Raw genomic sequence first — 11,929 nt, 5'->3', positions numbered from 1 at the left:
AATGATTGATCTAAATGTTTGTCTTTCTTCATTTAGTTAACAATAGTAAAAATAAAGAAAGAAGTTTAAATAAAAATAAAAAAAAATGTTCCAAACACGAGTCATCGGTGCGTCCAAATAAGACGCATATATTGGTGCGTCGGACACGCGTCGTGTCAGCGTCTAGCGTGCGTCCTGTGTCCGACGCGGACACGACTCCAAAAACGGAGCGTCCATGCAACCCAACCCTATATTAATCTAAAATAAATTAGGAACGAAAGAAAGCGGAGTTAACAACCAATTAAACAAAAAATAGGATCGGGTTAGAACAACGAAGACTCTAATATGGTTCTTCATCCTAATCAAGTATTAATTTCTTTTGTATATACTCCCTTCGTTTCAAAACGATAGGCTTGTTTTATATGTAATTTGTACATGAAACAATTTTATTTTTCTGAAACTAGACGGTAGATCTTTGGATATATAGTCATATCTAGTTATTCTGGGTTGACTATGGGAAATTCGCTAGTTAGGTTCTAGAAGGTTGGAAGTTACGATCTGAGACTCGTAATTCATGACTTTTGTGTGAAATTAAGCCATGGTTTAAGGTTGGTATACATAATTATCAAATTTCATGCATATTACCAATCCAGTGGAGCCAGTTCTTTTTTTTGTTTAATATGGATTTGGTATCCCTTTAGCAGCCTTGCTAAATTTATGAAAACAAAGAACATTTGACCAGTTATGCGTATAGCCATTATTGGCACACTGCCTTAGTTACTTAATGAAGTCTTATTCCCTTTGAAAATATCATAGAAAAATATCTATTTTGCATGTTAAGCTAATCCTTTCTTAATTAATGAAAAAGCAACTGAAAGTGAAGCTCTACTCGAGACAAGGAAACTACGGCAAAGATATGAAAAAAATCTGCTAGTAAAGTAAATTTGAATTTCTTCAGCATTCAGAGAAAAGTAGTATAAAAAATGTTTCCAAAGGAATCTTCATAAATTCAGTAACGAAACAGAGATCATCATTATAATAAATATATATAAATCATCTGGAACAAAATCTATCATAAATTCACCAAATTAAATCCAACAATCAAATAATTATTGAAATGAAAAAATCTAATTAAAAAACTCTTCACCTACATGCCAACCCATTCTCTGTACATTATCCTCTAAAACCAGCCCCAAGAAGAAAACACAATCTCTCAAGCAGAGACATTGATTGATGGATAGATTAGGGTTTCAAGTCCAAAGCATTAGGACCAGCACAAGCTTGCAAAACAGGACTCCATATCCATTGAACCAAAAACTTCCTGCCTCTTCTCCCATACAAATTAAAACTTCTCCCAACTCTATCTTTCATAACGTGACCAATATAACCTCCACCACCACCAGTTCCATACAAACCCTCACATAAATCACCAATCTCAGTTGGAGCTGTTGGATCTTCACCTGCATACCAAGCATTTATCAATGGGTTTGATGATAACTCTGCTAATTCATGTCCAATCACACTTATCATACCATCAATCCCAACATCTCCATTTGGTGGTTTTAGAGCTGATGGACCACCACCAGCCATATAACCAGGAACAGCAAATGGGTATGCACAGACTTCAGCACATTGTTTACCTGAATTCCCTACCCAAGCATATGGTAATGTGTAACCAACAATAGAAGGAAATGTAAAATAATGAAACCCACAGACAGCTCTACAGAAATCTTGCATTGTAACGTCATCTGATGTTAAGATGAGATATATCCCATTCTTGTGATCCACTGGAAATGGTGCTGTTTTCACTGCATTACCAATCACATGTTGGATTGTTAATCTGGTTAAATGTTTACCTTGAGAATACTTTGAATCAACATATTCACCAGCTATTAACACTGTTGATGATACATTTGAATTGGTTTGATCTGAATATAGTGATGCTGTTTTCCACCATTGTGATATGGATGGAGATGGTGAGGTTCTGTGATTTGTTGATGATGAAATTGATAAGAGAAAATCTTTGATTATGAGTTTCTGAGATGGAAGCCATTTTCCATACCAGATTATGTAAGTGTTTATCGGTGATGAAAGTACTGGACCCATATGATAACGGAGGTTTACCAAATCTGATGATCCTTCAAATTTTTTAGAGGAAGAAAGTGTTGATTTAGGGATTCTTGGGTTGTGGTATTCTGGTTTAAGGTTTTGTAGCTCTAGTGCTGAAATGGAATTCACAGAGTGAAAGAAAATGAGACACAGAAAGAGAGAAAGTTTTGACATTTTTCTCTCTAAGAGTGTAAAAGATAAGAGGAGGTGGGTGTAGTTTAAATGGTGGTGGTGGTGGTGGTGGTGGTGAGAGGAGGAAGGAGGAGGAGTTTATAAAGGAGTGAGTAGTAAATGAAGTGAGATGGGCTGTTGACAGCTATAAGTGGGCACAGATATTTCATTGCCTTCTGTTTCTTCTTTCCTTTATGGAGAACTGGGAATCACCTTTTTTTTAATTACCCAAGGTGCATTGACTGTAATACGCTTAATTTGCGTTTGAATTTTGACAAGTACCAGTGGTGCTGCTAACTGCTATGCTACCCCCGAAAATGCTGGTTATCTACAGAATTAAAGAAGGTGTTGTACAATTGCAGCTTCTATAGAAAACTCAAAAATGTTCAGTGAGAAGTGAGAATTCAAATTGAATTTTCTTTTAAAAGAAGTAGGACCTGAATTATACCAGAACCAAGAAAACAGGTCTTTTTGGGATTTGGAAACGGGATAACATATCTTGGAAAAGTTTATCTTAATTTAATTTATGATAACCTTGTTAATGGTGTTTGTCTAAAATTCTATCATATCTTGGGCTATGTTAACTTGTGTTTGTTTGACTACAGAAATAGGTTAATATAAATAATTATTTCTTACCCAAATACTTATTTTAAAGGAAAATAATTATCTAACCCAGGTGAGGATACAGGTATCCCAGGTATTTGGAAGAATACCTTAACCTCACTTTTTTAGCTTCCTAAAATCAAGGAAGGTTTAGTAATCCTTATCCAGGATTGGAATTGCAGTGAGACAAACACATTTTAAGAGTTTTTTACTGGATAACTCAATCTAGGGTGGGATATCCAGGATACCAAACACGACCTAAATGTATATGGGAAATGTTATTCACCTCCCTGCTTCCTCCGATCTAACCCATATATCTAGGATATAAATCACATTTAGGTACAGACGGGATTCACCATTTCCCATATATAAGGTTTAGATTGGAGGGAACAAAGTACGGAGGTGGAAAATAAGGAGCTAAATAGCACCACATGCGATATTAATAGCCGCCAAAGAACAAGCTTCAAGGCATCTAAAGTGCATATTAAGCTTAGAAACCCACATTGAGATGGAACCTTTTTCCTGAATTGGGTGCTGGATTCTGGCTTGCCAATGCAGGAGCTACTGTTTGTGTTTCTTGTGAAGTAGTTGCTCGGAAGACAACCTTTTGTCATTTCCCGGACCAAATCATTTCCATTGCTGAATTACTAATAATCAATAAAGAAAGAAAAAGTAAATTTAGTAAGTCAATACGCAATGTATATGGTGACTATGGTCCATTTGTAATATCAGCACATGCTTTTTATTACATATATATTCATTCAGCTTTTTGATCTGATTTCCTTTGTAGTTGTTGGTGTCTTGCAACAATAGAAGAAACGTCAGATATATCAAACAATAAATATAAAGAATCGTATCAAACAACTCTACCATGAACAAATTGATGAGGGCAGAATCACAGGTTCAACAAGTTGTCCTTAACACATTAGTTCGCAGGTATACTCTAAAGTAATGTTAAACCCCAACGTGCGAAGATGTGTCCAGGATAAGACTGCACGATATAACTTGTATTAGCAAAATACAAGTTACCCACTCTTAAACTCAGCAACGGGGATGGAAGTAAAACGCCGCACGAAAATAAAAGCAAGAAGATGAAGAAAAGTAGACCTAGAGATGGTCGCTGCTTGTGTGTTTTGAAAAGAGATTTTCGAGTTGTATTTATAGGAAAATTAACTTGCAAATCAAGTTAGGTTTAGGTTTTTTCTTATAAAACGAGTTTTGTTTCTTGTAAAACAATTAAACACAAAAAATGAATTTTTCATAAATAAAACTCTTAAATAAATTATTTATCAAGTTAAAAACTTGCAAAAAATAATTTCAAGTAGACACGGACTTGGTGCTTGGTGCACGCGCATGAGCATGGGTCGAAACATGTATTTTTCGAGTTGTATTTATAGGAAAATTAACTTGCAAATCAAGTTAGGTTTAGGTTTTTTCTTATAAAACGAGTTTTATTTCTTGTAAAACAATTAAACACAAAAAAAGAATTTTTCCATAAATAAAACTCTTAAATAAATTATTTATCAAGTTAAAAACTTGCAAAAAATAATTTAAAGTAGACACGGACTTGGTGCTTAGTACACGCGCATGGGCATGGGTGGAAACATGTATTTTTCGAGTTGTATTCATAGGAAAATTAACTTGCAAATCAAGTTAGGTTTAGGTTTTTCTTATAAAACGAGTTTTGTTTCTTGTAAAACAATTAAACACAAAAAATGAATTTTTCCATAAATAAAACTCTTAAATAAACTATTTATCAAGTTAAAAACTTGCAATAAATAATTTCAAGTAGACACGGACTTGGTGCTTGGTACACACGCATGGGCATGGGTCGAAACATGTATTTTTTGAGTTGTATTTATAGGAAAATTACCTTGTAAATCAAGTTAGGTTTAGGTTTTTTCTTATAAAACGAGTTTTGTTTCTTGTAAAACAATTAAACACAAAAAAGGAATTTTCCATAAATAAAACTCTTAAATAAATTATTTATCAAGTTAAAAACTTGCAAAAAATAATTTCAAGTAGACACGGACTTGGTGCTTGGTACACGCGCATGGGCATGGGTCGAAACATGTATTTTTCGAGTTGTATTTATAGGAAAATTAACTTGCAAATCAAGTTAGGTTTAGGTTTTTTCTTATAAAACGAGTTTTGTTTCTTGTAATACAATTAAACACAAAAAAGGAATTTTTCCATAAATAAAACTCTTAAATAAATTATTTATCAAGTTAAAAACTTGCAAAAAATAATTTCAAGTAGACACGGACTTGGTGCTTGGTACACGCGCATGGGCATGGGTCGAAACATGTATTTTTCGAGTTGTATTTATAGGAAAATTAACTTGCAAATCAAGTTAGGTTTAGGTTTTTTCTTATAAAACGAGTTTTGTTTCTTGTAAAACAATTAAACACAAAAAAAAAGAATTTTTTCCATAAATAAAACTCTTAAATAAATTATTAATCAAGTTAAAAACTTGCAAAAAATAATTTCAAGTAGACACGGACTTGGTGCTTGGTACACGCGCATGGGCATGGGTCGAAACATGTATTTTTCGAGTTGTATTTATAGGAAAATTAACTTGCAAATCAAGTTAGGTTTAGGTTTTTTTTTATAAAACGAGTTTTGTTTCTTGTAAAACAATTAAACACAAAAAAAAGAATTTTTTCCATAAAAAAAACTCTTAAATAAATTATTTATCAAGTTAAAAACTTGCAAAAAATAATTTCAAGTAGACACGGACTTGGTGCTTGGTACACGCGCATGGGCATGGGTCGAAACATGTATTTTTCGAGTTGTATTTATAGGAAAATTAACTTGCAAATCAAGTTAGATTTAGGTTTTTTCTTATAAAACCAGTTTTGTTTCTTGTAAAACAATTAAACACAAAAAAGGAAATTTTCCATAAATAAAACTCTTAAATAAATTATTTATCAAGTTAAAAACTTGCAAAAAATAATTTCAAGTTGACACGGACTTGGTGCTTGGTACACGCGAATGGGCATGGGTCGAGACATGTATTTTTCGAGCTGTATTTATAAGAAAATTAACTTGCAAATCAAGTTAGGTTTAGGTTTTTTCTTATAAAACGAGTTTTGTTTCTTGTAAAACAATTAAACACATGAAAGGAATTTTTCCATACATAAAACTCTTAGATAAATTATTTATCAAGTTAAAAACTTGCAAAAAATAATTTCAAGTAGACACGGACTTGGTGCTTGGTACACGCGCATGGGCATGGGTCGAAACATGTATTTTTCGAGTTGTATTTATAGGAAAATTAACTTGCAAATCAAGTTAGGTTTAAGTTTTTTCTTCTAAAACGAGCTTTGTTTCTTGTAAGAAAATTAAACACAAAAAAGGAATTTTTCCATAAATAAAACTCTTAAATGAATTATTTATCAAGTTAAAAACTTGCAAAAAATAATTTCAAGTAGACACGGACTTGGTGCTTGGTACACGCGCATGGGCATGGGTCGAAACATGTATTTTTCGAGTTGTATTTATAGGAAAATTAACTTGCAAATCAAGTTAGGTTTAGGTTTTTTCTTCTAAAACGAGCTTTGTTTCTTGTAAGACAATTAAACACAAAAGAAAAAAATTTCCATAAATAAAACTCTTAAATAAATTATTTATCAAGTTAAAAACTTGCAAAAGATAATTTCAAGTAGACACGGACTTGGTGCTCGGTACACGCGCATGGGCATGGGTCGAAACATGTATTTTTCGAGTTGTATTTATAGGAAAATTAACTTGCAAATCAAGTTAGGTTTAGGTTTTTTCTTATAAAACGAGCTTTGTTTCTTGTAAAACAATTAAACACAAAAAATGATTTTTTTCATAAATAAAACTCTTAAATAAATTATTTATCAAGTTAAAAACTTGCAAATAATAATTTCAAGTAGACACGGACTTGGTGCTCGGTACACGCGCATTGGCATGGGTCGAAACATGTATTTTTCGAGTTGTATATATAGGAAAATTAACTTGCAAATCAAGTTAAGTTAGGTTTTTTCTTATAAAACCAGCTTTGTTTCTTGTAAAACAATTAAACACAAAAAAGGAATTTTTCCATAAATAAAACTCTTAAATAAATTATTTATCAAGTTAAAAACTTGCAAAAAATAATTTCAAGTAGACACGGACTTGGTGCTTGGTACACGCGCATGGGCATGGGTCGAAACATGTATTTTTCGAGTTGTATTTATAGGAAAATTAACTTGCAAATCAAGTTAGGTTTAGGTTTTTTCTTATAAAACGAGCTTTGTTTCTTGTAAAACAATTAAACACAGAAAAGGAATTTTTCCATAAATAAAACTCTTAAATAAATTATTTATCAAGTTAAAAACTTGCAAAAAATAATTTCAAGTAGACACGGACTTGGTGCTTGGTACACGCGCATGGGCATGGGTCGAAACATGTATTTTTAAAAAGAGATTTTCGAGTTGTATTTATAAGAAAATTAACTTGCAAATCAAGTTAGATTTAGGTTTTTTCTTATAAAACGAGTTTTGTTTCTTGTAAAACAATTAAACACAAAAAAAGAATTTTTGCATAAATAAAACTCTTAAATAAATTATTTATCAAGTTAAAAACTTGCAAAAAATAATTTCAAGTAGACACGGACTTGGTGCTTGGTACATGCGCATGGGCATGGGTCGAAACATGTATTTTTTAAAAGAGATTTTCGAGTTGTATTTATCGGAAAATTAACTTGCAAATCAAGTTAGGTTTAGGTTTTTTCTTGTAAAACGAGTTTTGTTTCTTATAAAACAATTAAACACAAAAAAGGAATTTTTCCATAAATAAAACTCTTAAATAAATTATCTATCAAGTTAAAAACTTGCAAAAAATAATTTCAAGTAGACACGGACTTGGTGCTTGGTACACGCGCATAGGCATGGGTCGAAACATGTATTTTAAAAAGAGATTTTCGAGTTGTATTTATAGGAAAATTAACTTGCAAATCAAGTTAGGTTTAGGTTTTTTCTTATAAAACGAGTTTTGTTTCTTGTAAAACAATTAAACACAAAAAAGGAATTTTTCCATAAATAAAACTCTTAAATAAATTATTTATCAAGTTAAAAACTTGCAAAAAATAATTTCAAGTAGACACGGACTTGGTGCTTGGTACACGCGCATAGGCATGGGTCGAAACATGTATTTTGAAAAGAGATTTTCGAGTTGTATTTATAGGAAAATTAACTTGCAAATCAAGTTAGGTTTAGGTTTTTTCTTATAAAACGAGTTTTGTTTCTTGTAAAACAATTAAACACAAAAAAGGAATTTTTCCATAAATAAAACTATTAAATAAATTATTTATCAAGTTAAAAACTTGCAAAAAATAATTTCAAGTAGACACGGACTTGGTGCTTGGTACACGCGCATGGGCATGGGTCGAAACATGGGTCGGGATGGAAGTAAAACGCCGCACGAAAATAAAAGCAAGAAGATGAAGAAAAGACCTAGAGATGGTCGCTGCTTGTGTGTTTTGAAAAGAGATTTTCGAGTTGTATTTATAGAAAAATTAACTTGCAAATCAAGTTAGGTTTAGGTTTTTTCTTATAAAACGAGTTTTGTTTCTTGTAAAACAATTAAACACAAAAAAGGAATTTTTCCATAAATAAAACTCTTAAATAAATTATTTATCAAGTTAAAAACTTGCAAAAAATAATTTCAAGTAGACACGGACTTGGTGCTTGGTACACGCGCATGGGCATGGGTCGAAACATGTATTTTTGAAAAGAGATTTTCGAGTTGTATTTATAGGAAAATTAACTTGCAAATCAAGTTAGGTTTAGGTTTTTTCTTATAAAACAAGTTTTCTTTCTTGTAAAACAATTAAACACAAAAAAGGAATTTTTCCATAAATAAAACTCTTAAATAAATTATTTATCAAGTTAAAAACTTGCAAAAAATAATTTCAAGTAGACACGGACTTGGTGCTTGGTACACGCGCATGGGCATGGGTCGAAACATGTATTTTTTAAAAGAGATTTTCGAGTTGTATTTATCGGAAAATTAACTTGCAAATCAAGTTAGGTTTAGGTTTTTTCTTATAAAACGAGTTTTGTTTCTTGTAAAACAATTAAACACAAAAAAAGAATTTTTCCATAAATAAAACTCTTAAATAAATTATTTATCAAGTTAAAAACTTGCAAAAAATAATTTCAAGTAGACACGGACTTGGTGCTTGGTACACGCGCATGGCATGGGTCGAAACATGTATTTTGAAAAGAGATTTTCGAGTTGTATTTATAGGAAAATTAACTTGCAAATCAAGTTAAGTTTAGGTTTTTTCTTATAAAACGAGTTTTGTTTCTTGTAAAACAATTAAACACAAAAAAGGAATTTTTCCATAAATAAAACTCTTAAATAAATTATTTATCAAGTTAAAAACTTGCAAAAAAATAATTTCAAGTAGACACGGACTTGGTGCTTGGTACACGCGCATGGGCATGGGTCGAAACATGTATTTTTCGAGTTGTATTTATAGGAAAATTACCTTGTAAATCAAGTTAGGTTTAGGTTTTTTCTTATAAAACGAGTTTTGTTTCTTGTAAAACAATTAAACACAAAAAAGGAATTTTCCATAAATAAAACTCTTAAATAAATTATTTATCAAGTTAAAAACTTGCAAAAAATAATTTCAAGTAGACACAGACTTGGTTCTTGGAACACGCGCATGGGCATGGGTCGAAACATGTATTTTTCGAGTTGTATTTATAGGAAAATTAACTTGCAAATCAAGTTAGGTTTAGGTGTTTTCTTATAAAACGAGTTTTGTTTCTTGTAAAACAATTAAACACAAAAAAAGGAATTTTTCCATAAATAAAACTCTTAAATAAATTATTTATCAAGTTAAAAACTTGCAAAAATAATTTCAAGTAGACACGGACTTGGTGCTTGGTACACGCGCATGGGCATGGGTCGAAACATGTATTTTTCGAGTTGTATTTATAGGAAAATTAACTTGCAAATCAAGTTAGGTTTATGTTTTCTCTTATAAAACGAGTTTTGTTTCTTGTAAAACAATTAGACACAAAAAAGGAATTTTTCCATAAATAAAACTCTTAAATAAATTATTTATCAAGTTAAAAACTTGCAAAAAATAATTTCAAGTAGACACAGACTTGGTGCTTGGTACACGCGCATGGGCATGGGTCGAAACATGTATTTTTCGAGTTGTATTCATAGGAAAATTAACTTGCAAATCAAGTTAGGTTTAGGTTTTTTCTTATAAAACGAGTTTTGTTTCTTGTAAAACAATTAAACACAAAAAAGGAATTTTTCCATAAATAAAACTCTTAAATAAATTATTTATCAAGTTAAAAACTTGTAAAAAATAATTTCAAGTAGACACGGACTTGGTGCTTGGTACACGCGCATGGGCATGGGTCGAAACATGTATTTTTCGAGTTGCATTTATAGGAAAATTAACTTGCAAATCAAGTTAGGTTTAGGTTTTTTCTTATAAAACGAGTTTTGTTTCTTGTAAAACAATTAAACACAAAAAATGAATTTTCCATAAATAAAACTCTTAAATAAATTATTTATCAAGTTAAAAACTTGCAAAAAATAATTTCAAGTAGACACGGACTTGGTTCTTGGAACACGCGCATGGGCATGGGTCGAAACATGTATTTTTCGAGTTGTATTTATAGGAAAATTAACTTGCAAATCAAGTTAGGTTTAGGTGTTTTCTTATAAAACGAGTTTTGTTTCTTGTAAAACAATTAAACACAAAAAAAAAAAATTTCATAAATAAAACTCTTAAATAAATTATTTATCAAGTTAAAAACTTGCAAAAATAATTTCAAGTAGACACGGACTTGGTGCTTGGTACACGCGCATGGGTCGAAACATGTATTTTTCGAGTTGTATTTATAGGAAAATTAACTTGCAAATCAAGTTAGGTTTATGTTTTCTCTTATAAAACGAGTTTTGTTTCTTGTAAAACAATTAAACACAAAAAAGGAATTTTTCCATAAATAAAACTCTTAAATAAATTATTTATCAAGTTAAAAACTTGTAAAAAATAATTTCAAGTAGACACGGACTTGGTGCTTGGTACACGCGCATGGACATGGGTCGAAACATGTATTTTTGAAAAGAAATTTTCGAGTTGTATTTATAGGAAAATTAACTTGCAAATCAAGTTAGGTTTAGGTTTTTTCTTATAAAACGAGTTTTGTTTCTTGTAAAACAATTAAACACAAAAAAGGAATTTTTCCATAAATAAAACTATTAAATAAATTATTTATCAAGTTAAAAACTTGCAAAAAATAATTTCAAGTAGACACGGACTTGGTGCTTGGTACACGCGCATGGGCATGGGTCGAAACATGTATTTTTCGAGTTGTATTTATAGGAAAATTAACTTGCAAATCAAGTTAGGTTTATGTTTTCTCTTATAAAACGAGTTTTGTTTCTTGTAAAACAATTAAACACAAAAAAGGAATTTTTCCATAAATAAAACTATTAAATAAATTATTTATCAAGTTAAAAACTTGCAAAAAATAATTTCAAGTAGACACGGACTTGGTGCTTGGTACACGCGCATGGGCATGGGTCGAAACATGTATTTTTCGAGTTGTATTCATATGAAAATTAACTTGCAAATCAAGTTAGGTTTAGGTTTTTTCTTATAAAACGAGTTTTGTTTCTTGTAAAACAATTAAACACAAAAAAGGAATTTTTCCATAAATAAAACTCTTAAATAAATTATTTATCAAGTTAAAAAGTTGTAAAAAATAATTTCAAGTAGACACGGACTTGGTGCTTGTTACACGCGCATGGGCATGGGTCGAAACATATATTTTTCGAGTTGTATTTACAAGAAAATTAACTTGCAAATCAAGTTAGGTTTAGGTTTTCTCTTATAAAACGAGTTTTGTTTCTTGTAAAACAATTAGACACAAAAAAGGAATTTTTCCATAAATAAAACTCTTAAATAAATTATTTATCAAGTTAAAAACTTGCAAAAATAATTTCAAGTAGACACGGACTTGGTGCTTGGTACACGCGCATGGGCATGGGTCGAAACATGTATTTTTCGAGTTGTATTTAT

At 30.9% G+C, this 11,929-nt stretch overlaps 1 protein-coding gene across 1 annotated transcript; it reads right to left on the bottom strand.

Annotated features, from left to right (window-relative positions):
* Positions 1 to 987: 987 nt before the first annotated feature.
* LOC113333309 (protein EXORDIUM-like 5) lies at positions 988 to 2,445 on the bottom strand. The gene has a single exon (XM_026579821.1). The coding sequence runs from the start codon at positions 2,260 to 2,262 to the stop codon at positions 1,222 to 1,224; it is 1,041 nt and encodes a 346-aa protein (XP_026435606.1). The 5' UTR covers positions 2,263 to 2,445; the 3' UTR covers positions 988 to 1,221.
* Between the last annotated feature and the right edge of the window lie 9,484 nt (positions 2,446 to 11,929).

The sequence above is a fragment of the Papaver somniferum genome, unplaced genomic scaffold (assembly GCF_003573695.1).
Source record: "Papaver somniferum cultivar HN1 unplaced genomic scaffold, ASM357369v1 unplaced-scaffold_132, whole genome shotgun sequence".
In the NCBI taxonomy this organism is placed as follows: Eukaryota; Viridiplantae; Streptophyta; class Magnoliopsida; order Ranunculales; family Papaveraceae; genus Papaver; species Papaver somniferum.
This window is presented reverse-complemented; position numbering and strand designations above follow the sequence as displayed.

What these genes read in the sequence shown, in the direction of transcription:
- LOC113333309 (XM_026579821.1), bottom strand. Translation starts at nt 2,262, where the DNA reads ATGTCAAAACTTTCTCTCTTTCTGTGTCTCATTTTCTTTCACTCTGTG.